Below are 14675 nucleotides of genomic sequence, written 5' to 3' on the forward strand. Positions count from 1 at the left end.
GGCATTCGATGAAGATGGCCATAAGACCCTCGTGATGAAGAAGGAGTCTAATTCTTCCTCAAAGTAAGCCTTTTCATCTACAACATTGGTGGTGTGGACCTAGACTTGAGAGACATAGCCATGTCACCAAACAATGTTTATGAGCACAGTCAAGACATCCTAGATGGATTGCCACTCATCCTAGATGCATTGTGTGAAGGGAAAGCACAAAGCTAGAAGCTATGGTGAGAGGGCTAGAGAGAGGGGGAGATAAGGTGATGCTACTTGTGTGAAATGGTGATGGCAGCAATATAAAGCCAAAGCGGACACGAGGAAGAGCAAGGAAGTCGAAGGCGTGTAAACCTACAGACATAAACTAAATCTTGCTTTTTAGAATGGATCTATAATTTCTTAATTTAGCGACTCATTTTCACACTAAAAGTCCAAAATTTCCCGTGAAACCTCAAAAGTTCCACAAAATTTCTTGTGAAAAAAGGGTCATAAAAATAGACACTACATAAGGTTCTCCAAAAGCACGTGCGTCTTTGACATTCTATGGACTGACACGGCTAAATAAAGCACGGCAGGGCGGGGGAGGCATTGCGACGGACGAGGAAGGATGGCGGACGGCAATACGAAAGTAGATACCACAGCTCGCCTCGCGCAATGGAAGATCGAGAACATGAGCTGGTCGTATCGCCGATCCGACCCTTTCCGCTTCGGGCTCTGGAATTGGTATGTTGTTTGCCATCTCATGTCGCTCACTCTCTCTGCACTAAAAGGGCCCCCTCTCGATGCGAACAATCAGACTACCAGTGGCTTCCTGCAATTGTATTCTGCTCTTTGAGCACCTTTGCTCTGCCACAACCCAATGTGTATCTGTATCTTCCGTGCACTGTTGTTCGTCCTTTCAGCTGGAACTTGTGTGCGTCTGCACAAAATTCGTACCGAGTACGCGGTGTCCTAGACCGCCTCTTCTATTGAGTAAGCAGGCTTTTTGAACGTGTTCCTTTTCCTTTCTCGTTTAATATGGGCCACTTGGGCAGGTTTTTGTTATTATTCTAAGTAATTCATGGTTGATTTTCACCCATGAATGTAAAGAAGCTTGTGCTTGTGTCTTGTTTGAACAGAGATTTAAAGGGAACGAAAAATTAAATACCCACTATTATAAAGATCTTCATGAGAAATAAGGGACAGTTGGGGTTGCTATCACCAGGTGAAACATGACAACTTACACAAAGACAAATACTTCACACCTTGACTTGACCGTCCTCATTGATGGAGTTCGACAATACAAAGTGGAGGCTTGATATGCATTTTTTTGGTGTTTTCATCCACCTGTAGACATCTGAAAGTATCATGTTCTTAATCACGAAGAGAAGCAAGAGTAATTATTGCCTTTGGTTTGACCTATTCGTGCATTGGTCATAGCTTCAAGTCAAGTATTGACTATGTGTGAATGTACCCTTAGGCTAGGGTGGTTAAGGAGTCTTGCAAAAAAGACATAGGGGCTTTATTTGTGTCACGTTTAGTTGATTACCATAGTAGGACTTTAGGCCCTTGGTAGTTTCATCCATCTAGTGGGATGGTGGGGTTTGATTGTATGGGGCATTAGTCTGGCAATTGGAGTCTCATCTGACTTGTTGCTCATCCTAGGCGTCCATTTTGGCTCAATAGTTGAGAGATGAGCTTAATATCCATCTCTCCATGTTTCTTTCTATGCTTGTAGACTTGATGGGTCTACTCGACTCCCAAATATGGTGGCAGGGGGTGCTTGGGTACACAATGAATTTGGAAGATTGGTATATTTGTCTAATTATGCTTCAATATGTTGTGCAGCTTTCTAGACCTCATTTATTAATTACTATTTACAATTACTATCTTAATGAGATGTGAAATAAAACTCTTAGATTGGTGTGATGATAGACTTCTCCAAAAGTAGAAAATCTTTTGGCAGGATAGGTGAAGCTAAGTCACCTCTATGTGAACTTGTAATCGTTGAAAGATTTGAAACTTTGGTTCTACTTTGCCTTTGAAGAGATCAAGAAGGAGATCTAAGAAGTTGAAAAAGTTGGTTGGACAAGCCCTTTTGGAATAGCACCATCTAGGAAAGCTCTTTTGGAGGGCAAAGCGAGCATCATTTGTTAAGTGCAAAAAAGGCTATTTGACACAGTGGGTGGCAAAAATGAAAGTAGGAGGCCTTGTGAAGGTATGGTAGGATTTGCATAGAGAGTTTGCCTCTTCTTACTAACCATATGTTTATGAATGGAAGGGTGAAGAATATTTCAGTGTGGTACCTATATTTTCAAATAGCCCCTTCTAAAACAAACTGGTCATCCGAGTGGTTCTTGATCACTAATGATCGGTTGTAGCATGCCATGATACTTAAACACATGTTGAAAAATAAGCATGTCACATGATCAGCCTTTATCTTCTTCCTTACCAGAATGAAATGGGCCTGCTTACTGAACCTCACCATTATTTGGGCCTGCTTACTAAACTTGCAAATAATGGTCCATATCCTATCATCCCCTATAGGTGTCTTAGGAAGCTCAAAGATAAAGTCCATAGCAATGCTCTACTAAGGGCTATCTGGAATTGGCAAGGGTTGCAATAAACTTGAATCTTTTGCCTATCATAGAAACATACCTTGCCATCATATCCATTATTGAGCTATAAAATGCATTGCTGACTAGCCTCTTAAATAGCCCCAAAACATGCTTATTTAACTAAAAACCCCAAAACATGACGCTGTCCAAGAGAGTTTCTATGAAACCCTAATTTGGGAGGATCCATCCACATCTATAAATAGATAGGCTGCCCCCATTTAGTCTTTATCTTTTTGCTTGTGACTTCTTCTACTGTTGCTGGCCTCTGACTGGCATTTGGCTGTACTAGCCATCACCAACCCCTAGACTGCCTCCTCAGCTTGTGTTTGACCATTGGTGACAGTTGGCAGTGCACCTCCTTCACATATGGCGGCCTCTTCAGCTTGTGTTTGGTATCATTAGCCTTGGGTGACAGTGTGTTGATCACTTTCTCTAGTAGGTGACTCCTCGCCAGGTTGCATTTGCAGCTTTTTGGTGCCGCTTGCCTCCTCTAGCATCATCTTTGCTGTTGCCACTTTCTCTTCTCTAGCCTCCATTAGGACTACGTTTGATAGTTTTTCTCACTCCGACACTCAGATTGTTGGCCACAGTACTTGGGATTTGTCTCTAGTGGATGTCACTCTCTGACACTACTACTTTGCCGTTGGCTACCTTGTACACTCTTACATTCATTTACATTATTCATTCACTTCAGAGTTTATGTTATTTCTCTCTCTCTTTCTGCGTAGGTTTGTTTCTGTGTTTGATTTTTGAGTTTTGCTTTTAGGGTTTGAGTTTTGTACATTTGTGTCTATATTATTGTGTTTCTGTTGTGGGCGTACACTTTGCATTTCCTCAGTGTGAACCCTAGCAGCTACTCCACAGTTTTCTTCACACCCACCACCTGCAATACGTGCCCTCGATGCACACCCCTTCCGCTAGCAATGTCCCATACCACCCTTAACGAGATAAAGGTGCACCTATCAGGCATTAATCATCACGGTTCTTTGAGCAATAGTGGTTTTGTGCACGTTATCAAATCTTGTATCCAATTTGTAGGTTGAGGCTCTAATACCAATGAAACATCCCCCTAGGATCCAACCTACACATGAGACATGACACAAGCCATATTCACAAATAGAAGGGGCTGGACATTAGACTCACCTCCCAACCATAGTGCCAAACGGGCTCACCCCCAAGCCCGGGGGCTAGCATTACTCCAAGTCACGACCACATCCCAAGGGTTGGTGTCCCATACCACTAGCCCACACCATCCCGGTGTACAGATGCATCACCCAATGAGCTAGGAGTCTGAGAGTGGTGATCAAAATGATGTGCACAATAGGGCCTTGAGTCCTATAAATAGGACTTCTGCCCTAACCGATGTCCAAGGACGTAATAGAAGGCCTTGCCACAAACTCAAAAGATTTGCTTGTGAGTCTCCACTTCCTTTGTTGACCGAGAGCAAATTCTCTTACAAATTTGGAACTTCTGGCTGCTCCAAATGACCAGCATCAATTTCCTAGCCTGGCTCTAAATTTGGAGTGCTTGGGGTACCAAATTGGGTTTCCTTCAATTGCATGCAAGTCTTCTTTGCTATAGATTACCAATTCTTCACAGATTTGCTGTAGATCTCCAATATAACAGCAACTACCCTTCATGCATGGTCAAGATTTTCTGGCATGCATTCCAAGGAAGCTGAGAAACCCTAATTACTGCTGTAATTATGTCTGAAACAGCAAATCAGTGCTGAAATTTGTCAGATTTGTTGAGAAAGGAGGAGAGATGGGGAAATTCTTTAATCAGAAATGGAGCCCCAAACAGAAGTTGCCTGCACTGTCTACAGCTGGAGAATCAGGTTGCCCAATGCTAGAATGTTGTCGTCTTCAGCCAGAAATGCCAAAGATGTGGTCACCAGCTGCAAATGACCTTTCTTTGCAGTCAAAAACCACTAACAGTAGTCAACCAGCCAACATGCACACTCTCTCTCCTCCAGCCAGCCCAAAATGCTTTCCCACAACTGCCCCAGCCTTCTATGGTGTGTTTCCTCTCCTTATGGCAAGTGGCAAACCTGCCCATGCATTCTCAGCCTCTAGAAACTGAATTTTTAGCAAATAATAATTGTACAAATTAAAAGTTCCTTGGTCCTGTCCAAGAATTGTCCACTACCCATTCACATTTGAAAGCCTAAAGGCTAAGCCCTTTGGACTTGAAAGCATTAAGTGTTTTAATTCTCTAAGCCCCATGACTTCAATTCCAAGGGCACATTCAGTTTCTAGAGCCAAGATCTAATACCAAGTACCCACTAGCACTCCACCACTACTTTTGCCAGTGTCCCCCATTGCTTAAGCTAGAGTTTGCCACTATATTCCACAATTTAACATACATTCACATATGCATAACTTAATTGTTCTAAAGAAATAAGTTAAAAATTCATGTCCCCGTGATAGACCTCCCCCCTTAAATCCTTGCAATCATCCTCATTTGCATGGTAGTGTGGCAAAAGCATGTGTGACCATTGGCAATGCATGCGGCATCATAGTTAAACAACATATGCACCTATTGCTCAACCAAACTCATGCCCACGGCATGCTGAAATTCCCAGCGAGCAAAACCAAGTCATAATCCAAATAGATGAATCATAACCTCTATCAAAACTATAAGGAATGCATCCACATTCAAAAAATCAACAATGTTTTAACCATGAAGACAAAATAATGTGAGAATCGAGCATAAACAATGAGTAAAGATGTATAACATGATACCCATGTAAAGTATACATTAGCTGCAAATCACACATAACTGATATCAATGTATAATTTCATAGCTTGGATAGTGGATGCAAACCATACATATTTGCATATCAAACTATAGTGCCTAGTACATTGATGAGTGATTCCAATGGCAAATCTACTCTTAGCATACGATACCTTGGATGCAAACAAAGTATATTCGAGATCCACAAGATATATGAGCTGCCCATCACTAGAGGAGTAGAAGTGCTACCTCCCTCTTAGCCAATACTTTGGATCCCCTGTTCTACTAAACTTGAATGGGTTTGATCTAGTGTTGGCTCCAATTGAAATGCATTGAGGTAAAGTTGCAACAATTGTGCATGATCTAAGAGGTACCTTCTTCCATCCATGTTGCATCCATAGGTGAGTAATTATAAAACTTCACCAAGTAGTGTTTGGAAACTTTAACTTTCCTTGTGTATCAAAATTTGCTCTGGTACTTACGAAAACCTTATCTAATTCCTCAAACTTAGGCTGAATTTGAGTAGATACATCCTCTAGCATATCCTATGGAAAGGTTTCAACAAGCTAACATGAAAGGCATTATGTATCTTTCCATGCTAAGGCAATTTCAACCTATAAGTCATATCACTTATCTTTTCTAATGCTTGGAATGGCTCATACTAGGGCATATTTAGATTTAGATACAAGTGTTTCTTGCCTTTCATCTTTTTTAGCCTTGCTTTCTCAACATGCAACAATACCCAATCGCCTATAAATTCTATATGTCTATGGTGATTAGTCTTTCTTTTGCTTTCTTTGTGGTCTTTGAAGTGCTTGTTTAACCTTCTAATAAGCCAAACCTATACTTTCCACATACTTGTCAGCTTCAAAGATATTATTCTTTGTTTGTAAAATAGGTGCAACTTTCTTTTCACCCTCCACAATCTCAAATGGGCCTTTCTAGTGGAACTGTGCATAGTATTGTTATATGCAAACTCAACCAAGGGGCAAGTAATGTTTCCACTGTGTTTCATACTATGATACATAACATCTCAAGAGATCCAATGTTGGAGCATTTACTTCTTCTGACTCCCCATTTGTCAATGGATGGAAGGATAATGAGAATTTCAATGTAGTGCCCATGTTCTCAAACAATCTCTTCCAAAGCAAACTAGTCATGCGTGGATCTCTTTCATTAATAGTGGATTTGGTATGCCATGACACTTAAATATTTGTTGCATAAAAACTTGTGCCATACAATCAGCCTTATTTTTTTTGCAAATAGGGATAAAATGTACTTGTTTGTTGAGTTTGCAAATGATAGTCTAAATAGCATCATTGCTAGTAGGTATCCTCAATAGATCAAAAATAAAATCCATAGCAATGCTCTGCCAAGGTCTATCAGGAATAAGCAAAGGATGCAACAACTTAACCTTTTAGTGAATAATGCTTGTGCAAAAAAACTCAACATCATGCCTCAAAAGCTAGCCAAAAGAAAAAGTGCTCCATTACCTTGGTTGTAGTATCAATGTGTCACAAGAACTTGAAATTTTAATGCAATGCATTGGCATTTTGGCTCAAGCATGAAGAAAATGTGCACATGTGAAGTACACGTGATGTGAAAGTCGGTTAACTCACAATGACGGGCCAAGGTGTCGAGCTAAAAATCCATTAGTTGTACTTAAACAGCCCCAAAGCTTGCTTAATTAATGAAGAAACCTAGTTTATTTAAAAGAAACGCGATCCTAGGGAGTTTCTGTGCCCCATAAGCACAAACCCACTTGGGAGTGCCCAAACTTTCTATAAATATGTATGCTGGCTGCCCTCCATTCAGCCTACAATCTCGTTTTTGCAGATTTCAGGTGTTTCAGCTTGCTGTCCACACCTCGTTCACGGAGGACATCTCAACCAAATCTGTCCATTATTGTCTCCATCACTTGGCGTCTGATTTCCAGCCCTTTTTACATAGTTTGGAGCTAATCCCAGCCAGGCGACTGCTATTCCTATGCAGCCTGCGCTTTTAGTTTTTCTCTCTCCTCATTGCCATCTGCATCAGATCCAGCTTCTCATTACTGCGTTTGCTGGTATTCGACATCCGGAGGCTTCCTTGCTGCGATTCGGGATATGTTCAGAGTACGACACACTCTCCAGCTCATTATCCCTGCTCCCATCCTTTAGATATAGAGTTCGAGGTTCAGTATTCATTCATTGCATAGTGTGTGTAACCAGCCTTCCTTCTCGGATAGGGTGATTTAACCTGATTAAGCACTTAATTACAACAATTAGCAAATGAACATAAACTGAAATGCTCACTTTACATTTATAAACTTGGACAATGGATACCCTGTTGGCCCCAAAACTGACGCCCCTTTTGGTATTTCTTTAATTTCAATTGCTGATGGATAAATTACAAGCCGAGACTTCACGATCTCCTTGGCTGATTCAAAAGCCCCTTGCTGTTTCAATAATCAACAAAGCATTCGGGCAAATTGCCTCTTGATTTTTACTCAAGACTTGCTCTAATGGAATCCCAACTGGTCAAATGCTGCCCCAAATTCACAATAGATAGGTTGGCATCTGAAATCCTCACAATTCCACGAATTTCCATTGCTGATTTCAGTGTACAATGCCTTTGACTGATGGCACGGGTCCCAAGGTGGTTGCTAAACCCTAATTACCGTTGTAATTTAGGGTTTACAGCAGCAAAATCTTTTCTGTCTACCAAATTTGGCTGTACTCTGCTACCAATGGCTGAGAATTACTGAGAATGCTTGAGCATAGACTAGAGGAGATAAGAGAATGCTTCGAGAGAGAGAAAATCAGTTGAAATGTATCTTTTGATTCGTAGCTCTGATGACAAATTTGATGGCACCAACAGCTTCAAAAGGGGAGTAAAACACTAGCTCGGCTAGCGAGCCCTCCTCTCCTACCGCCGCCTCTCTTGAGGCGGAAGAGAAAACCTGTTGCTCCCTGTCCTGTTGCGGCACGCGATCAGTCGTCGTCGCCTCTTAGAGCCAAATTTGATCACCTCCTCTCCCTCCACCCAGCTCAGAATGGCTGCAAATCAGCTTCCACTACCCTCCAACAACCTTCTCCCTAGTTGCATGGGAAACTTTTGCCAAGTAGCAGCCTTCCTAATGCATTTTCAGCCATTAAATTATTTTTCAGAAATAATTAATTCTGAAAATTAATTTCAGCCCTTTGACCCTGCCCAAAATTAAACATGCCCATCTGTAATGAAATTGGCTAGGCCATTTGCAACTTGGAGTGGTTCCCAATCTTTGTTGACCCTTAGACTAGCATTAATTAATTAATTAATACTAGTTCTTAGTGTCACCACTGACATTTAATGGCCAAACAATTGTCCTAGGGTCCAGGTTGGCACCAACTGACCACCAAAACCCAGCTGGCATTGGACCACCACTGCAATGCATTCCCTTTCAAGGAAGTGGCTACCTTTCAAATCTTCATGAACTCGGTAAAGTTTCCCCGTGCATAGGTTGCATCAAACTGCTGAGTGAAAGTCAAAGCTCTCAACCTATCTTGTACACCATTGAAGGAATCAAACTTCATTGCTTTTCCACCTTCATCATTGTCTTTTGATGCTTCTTTGGGTGTCAAGTTGTTATACATTGGCTGTTATAAAAAGGGTGTATTTGTTGAATTTACATCAAAACCAACGCCAAACGGATTTCAATGACCAGCATTCATTCCTTGAGCCCCATAAGCATTCAGGGGTACAGATGCAGTACCAAACGTGCTACTTTGTGCAGCCCCAGGCATCAAGCCAATATCGCCATACATAGGGTGCGTATTTTCAACCATATCAAAATACGTTGGGCCTTGCACACCATGCATTGGTTGTTGCATACCATAGGGATTTGTGCCATATATTCCCTTTTGCGGTCTTTGTCCAATCATAGCATGAAAAATCGTGCTTCCACCAAAATATCCTGGCTGCCCCATCATAGCATGCATGCTCGGCTATCCAAAATCCATTGAATTCGCACTTTCATGATGACCTTGCATTTGCATTCCTTGCCTCGTAGGTACCAACTGTTTTATTTCATTAGCATCTTTGGGAGTTTCAAATGAAGGGTTTGACATTATCTTTAGTACACCTTGTTGTCCCAAAGGTGTAGAAGATGTATTCTTCTTGCCCTTGCTGTCCTTTTTTGGAGCATTCAAAAATTGGGTAAATTGAGGATCCTTTGCCAATTCAGCAAAGAGATTTGTTGCTGTTGAATCCGACCTTCCTTTCGTGGATGAGTGGTAATTTCCTAATTACAACTTAGTTATAGTAGTAACATTTATTACAAAACTGAGAAATGTAAATTAACTTACAATCTTGGATAGTGGACACCTTGTTGGTCCCAAAAATGACGCCCCTTTCGGTATTTATTCAACTTAATTGAAGAAGAACTTGATGTACAATGGGATTCTTCTCTTCTTAGTACCTCGAAATGGCGTTTCGAGGTTGCCGAAACGGACCGGCCATTTCGGACCGAAACGGAAACAGTAGACCGCATTTTGGCATCTTGCGGTCCGTTTCGGGGCACTTCTCCTCCTCCTCCTCCTCCTCCTCCTCCTCTTCTTCTTCTTCTTCTTCTTCTTCTTCTTCTTCTTATTTCCCCCATTAGCCTTTACTTCTTACTCTTCTTCCTCTTCCTCCTCTTCTTCGTCTTCTGCTTCCTCTTCTTCTTCCTCTTCCTTATCCTCATCCTCATCCTCATCCTCCTCTTCTTTCCTCTTCCTCTTCTTCCCCCCATTAGCCTTTACTTCTTTCTCTTCTTGCTTTTGCTCTTTCTCTTTTTTTTCCTCTTCCTCTTCCTCTTTTTCCTCCTCCTCTTCTTTTTCTTCATTTTCTTCCTCTTTCTCTTTCTCTTTCTCTTCCACTTCTTCTTCTTCTTTCCCGCATTACCTAAAGGCTAATCATTGTTGAGATGACAAGCTCAACACATGCGGACATTAATGATGGACCGCCTGGTTAGATGGGTCCACACGTCTACACTTAGCACGTCGGTGGTCATTATGACTCTCACATGGCCGCTGGCTCATTACTTATTATATTCAGGTTGTTACACCTATTTACAACTGGCATATTATAGCGCCAGTCGACTAATGTAGTCGGTTATGCATTGTTTGACTTAGTAGGCCACTTTCCTTTATGTTGTATCTTATCTATACTTTGTGTACATTGTAAAGTGTGTGGAAAAAGAAGAAGAAACCAGTAAGAAAACGTTTTGGCCTCCATCTCTCTTCTTGTCTCTTGAGTGAGCTTCTCCTTGTGCATTCTGTGTGTGTTCAGGTAGCATATTGAGCAAGTTTCCCCACCATGCGATTCGTGACATGGTATCAGAGCTGCACCACTGATTGAGGCTGGTTTTGAAGGCTAAAGCGAAGGAGAGGAGCCAAGGATTCGAGTAAGTAAGCAACGGGTAAGACGCTCTTCCATTCTCTACTTCTTCTCTTGGACATTGCCTGTGGAGGCACCGGAAGCAAGATAGAGCAAAAATCTCAGATTGCAGTGAGATTTGGTATGCGCGAAGAGTGCTGTGTATTCTGCAGATTAAGCCCTTTACAGGTCGAGGGTTGCAGAAGATTTGCTTGCTGTTTGGTATTAGTTTTGTGATAATGGTAGAGAATAATGGAAACCCCATCATTGAGAAGCTCGAAAAAAACAACTACCCTTCATGGAAGTTCCGTGTCACGAACTTTCTTATTAGAAAAGGCCTCTACGAGTTTGTTTCATGTAAAGAAAAGGAGCTGGAGGTGAGTGATCCTCCAATTGCAGAAGAGACAAAGATACGGAAGGAATGGAATGCAAAAGACAAAAAGGTCATGTATTGGCTGTCTGCAGTAATTGACAATAATATGCTGGGATATATTAGAAATGTAGAGAATTCATATGCAGCTTGGACCATACTTGAAAGTATGTTTTCCGTAAATACAAAGGCACGAAAGATTCAACTCAAGCAAGAGTTGGATACATTGAAGAAAGGGAAGATATCTATCAATGAGTATGTACTGAAGGTAAGGAGCATTGCAGATGCCTTACCAGTGATTGATGCAATGCTCGATGATGATGATTTGGTGTCATCTACCTTGGGTGGACTTAACAATGAAAAGGCTTGGAAGTTTTTTGTAACTTCCGTATATGTCAGAAAGCCATTTCCAGATTTCGATGAGTTGATCTCTCTTATGATCACTGAAGAGATCAACATGCAGAGTGAGACATCTGAAAAAGGTGGTGAACAGGTCCAAGCTTTCTACTTCAGTTCAGGAAGGGGACGTGGCAGGTCCTCTTCAAGAGGCCGTGGTACAAGACGTGGTAGTAACAACCAGCAAAACAGATTGAATCAGTAATTTGGCGATATGCAGGTTTCAGGAGGTCGTGGTAACTTTAGAGGCAGGGGGAGCTTTAGAGGAAGAGGTGGATGGCAGAACAGAGGTTCTAACAACTCTGGTATTGTATGTCACTACTGTGGCAAAACATATTATATTGCAGCCCAATGTTATGCTAAGAAATATGATATTCGCGGTGGTAAGCTGCAGCAAGGAAACTATGCATCGTTTTCACGACAGAATGAAGACAAAAATAAACGTTTGTTTGTTATGCAGCATATGCTGAATGTTATTATAGGAAAGGGAACACATGATGATGTTTGGTATGTTGATTCAGGTGCATCCAATCATATGACCAGCCATGTAGAATGGTTTGGAGAGATGCAGGATTTGCAAAATACAGGTTATGTGTAGACTGGTGATGATTCATGCCACCCAATTTCACACATTGAAAAAGTTCCCTTGTCCTTGCATGATGGTAAGACAAAGAGTCTTTCAAATGTATTATATGTGCAATCTATTACAAGGAGCTTGGTGTCAGTCGGTCAGATGGTAGAGCAAGGGTTGCAAGTCAGATTTAATGCAAAGGGTTGCTTTGTAGAAGACTTCAATGACAAGTGCAGGTTGGTTGCAAAGGGAAGTAGAGTTGGATGTATGTTTACTCTGGATGCTAGAATTCCTACTATGAATGCTGCTATATATGCTAAAGGAAAAGGTATTATTGCAGATATTGAAATTTGGCACAAACGCATTGGATATGTAAATGTACAAAGGCTGAAATTAATGCAGTCCAAAGGGTTGGTTACAGGTTTGCCTACATTTAGAATTGCAGAATTTCATAAGGTATGCGAAGCATGTCAGTTTGGTAAGTAGGCAAGACAACCCTTTTCACATGACAGAGATGTAAGCAGAAATATCCTTGATGTTGTGCATACAGATATTTGGGGGCCTACACAAAATGTATCTCTTGGAGGCAGTTCATACTTTGTCACATTCATTGATGATTGTTCTGTGGGTATATTTTATGAAGAAAAAGAGTGAAGCGTTTGAGCACTTTAGAACTTTCAAGTCTGCAGTTGAAAGAGAAACAGACTTGAAAGTAAAGTACTTGAGGTCAGATGGAGAGGGAGAGTACCTCTCGAATGAGTTCAGTGATTTCCTGAGGTCTCATGGGATAAAGAGACAGTTCACATGCAGGTATACCCCACAGCAAAATGGAGTTGCAGAAAGGAAAAACAGGCATATTGCAGAAGTTGCACGCGCCTTGATGGCTGAAAAGAATATGCCTAAGTATTTTTGGTCTGAGGCTGTTCATACTGCTGTTTATATTATGAGCAGAACTTCTACAGCTGCAGTTCATGGTATGACCCCTGAAGAATGTTTTACAAGTAAGAAGCTTGATGTCTCACACTTGAAAGTGTTTGGCTGTATTGCATATGTTCATGTACCAGATGAGTTGCGGAAGAAACTGGATCCAAAGGCTAAAAAGTATGTCTTTGTTGGATACTCTTTAGAGCAAAAAGGGTATCGTTGTTATAACCTTGTCACATGTAAGTTCAGAGTGAGCAGGGATGTCATCTTTGATGAAATGAGCAGTTGGTATGCATCTAGTGGTGATGCATTGGATGGTGATGATCATCATAATACTCATATACAGGCTGAAAAGCAAGAATCATGGACTCTTAGTAGACCAGAGACATCATCTGGTAGTCCTTGGTCTGGGAGACTAAGGAGTAGCTCTATATCTTCAGGTGCATCTAGTAGCAATACAGGTAAAGACAAAGGAAAGAATAAAGTGTCAAATGGCATTGATGCAGTTCTTGATGGAGACTCCAGTGGCTCAGAGAGCTTGGATGATGAGCTTGGCATTCCTTCAGTGAGGACTCCAGATGTGCAGAGAGCACGCGTCAGTGCAAAAACTCCATTGAGTGATCCAATGGTACGTAGGTCTAGCAGGGTGAGATACCGTGTTAACAAATTTGGTTTTGAAGGTTATGCAGCTCACCATTATGCTTATATGGTGAAAGTGATTAAGGATGTTGAGCCCACATGTTTTGAGGAGGCTGTTGGTCATGCTCATTGGGATGTAACAATGGATGAGGAGATGGCTGCATTAGAGGCCAATAAGACTTGGGATCTAGTATTATTGCCGAAGGGCAAGAAAGCTATTGGATGTAAGTGGGTTTATAAGATTAAGCACAATGCAGATGGTTCTATTAGTAGGTACAAAGCTAGGCTGGTTGCAAAAGGCTATGTCTAGACAGATGGCATGGATTATGAAAAAACCTTCAGTCTAGTTGCTAGGATGGCAACTGTCAGATGTGTGATTGCTTTGGCAGCAGCCAAAGGTTGGAGGTTGCAGCAAATGGATGTGAAGAATGCCTTCTTGCATGTTGATTTGCAGGAAGAAGTGTATATGGATCAGTCAGCAGGTTATGAAGATTTAGAGCATTCCACATATGTGTGCAAGTTGAAAAAGGTGCTCTATGGGCTCAAGCAAGCACCTAGAGCATGGTCTGACAAGATCAGAGAGTATCTTATCAATATTAGCTTTTATGTTTCTGATGCTAATCACTCACTTTATGTGAGAAAGGGAGATGCAGGTTTGGTCATCATAGTCATCTATGTGGATGACTTGATTATTACAGGTGATAATGATAGTGGGATTGCTGAAGTCAAGGACTTTTTGAAGAAGAAGTTTGAGATAAAGGATTTAGGCGAGCTAAGGTACTTCCTTGGCATTGAGGTGATCAGATGTGATGATGGTATATGGCTGTCCCAAAGACAGTATGGCTTGGATATGTTGTCCAAGTATGGTATGACAGCATACAAACCACTTTCAGTTCCGTTGGAGCAGAATGTAAAGTTGAATGCTGATGTTGGGGATGAGATAGAAGACCCTACTAGGTTCAGGAGGATAGTGGGGAGTTTGATCTACATGACCATTATAAGGCCAGACTTGAGCTACGCTGTTGGTCTTGTGAGTCAGTTTGTGCAAGTACCTAGAAAGCCATATTTGGATGCA

The 14675-nt window shown here is 41.5% G+C and overlaps 1 protein-coding gene across 2 annotated transcripts in view; it reads left to right on the forward strand.

Annotated features, from left to right (window-relative positions):
* Positions 1–531: 531 nt before the first annotated feature.
* Positions 532–14675, forward strand: part of LOC148015571 (BTB/POZ domain-containing protein At1g21780-like) — a 39586-nt gene continuing 25442 nt past the window's right edge. For both annotated transcript variants that reach the window (XM_087664957.1, XM_087664956.1), the window contains exon 1: positions 532–714. In XM_087664957.1, coding sequence (XP_087521083.1) covers positions 599–714 — 116 coding nt within the window. In that variant the 5' untranslated portion in view covers positions 532–598. The remainder of the gene's footprint in view (positions 715–14675) is intronic.

Source organism: Lygodium microphyllum, chromosome 24 (genome assembly GCF_053477565.2).
Source record: "Lygodium microphyllum isolate KBCC chromosome 24, Lygodium_microphyllum_v1.1.10, whole genome shotgun sequence".
In the NCBI taxonomy this organism is placed as follows: Eukaryota; Viridiplantae; Streptophyta; class Polypodiopsida; order Schizaeales; family Lygodiaceae; genus Lygodium; species Lygodium microphyllum.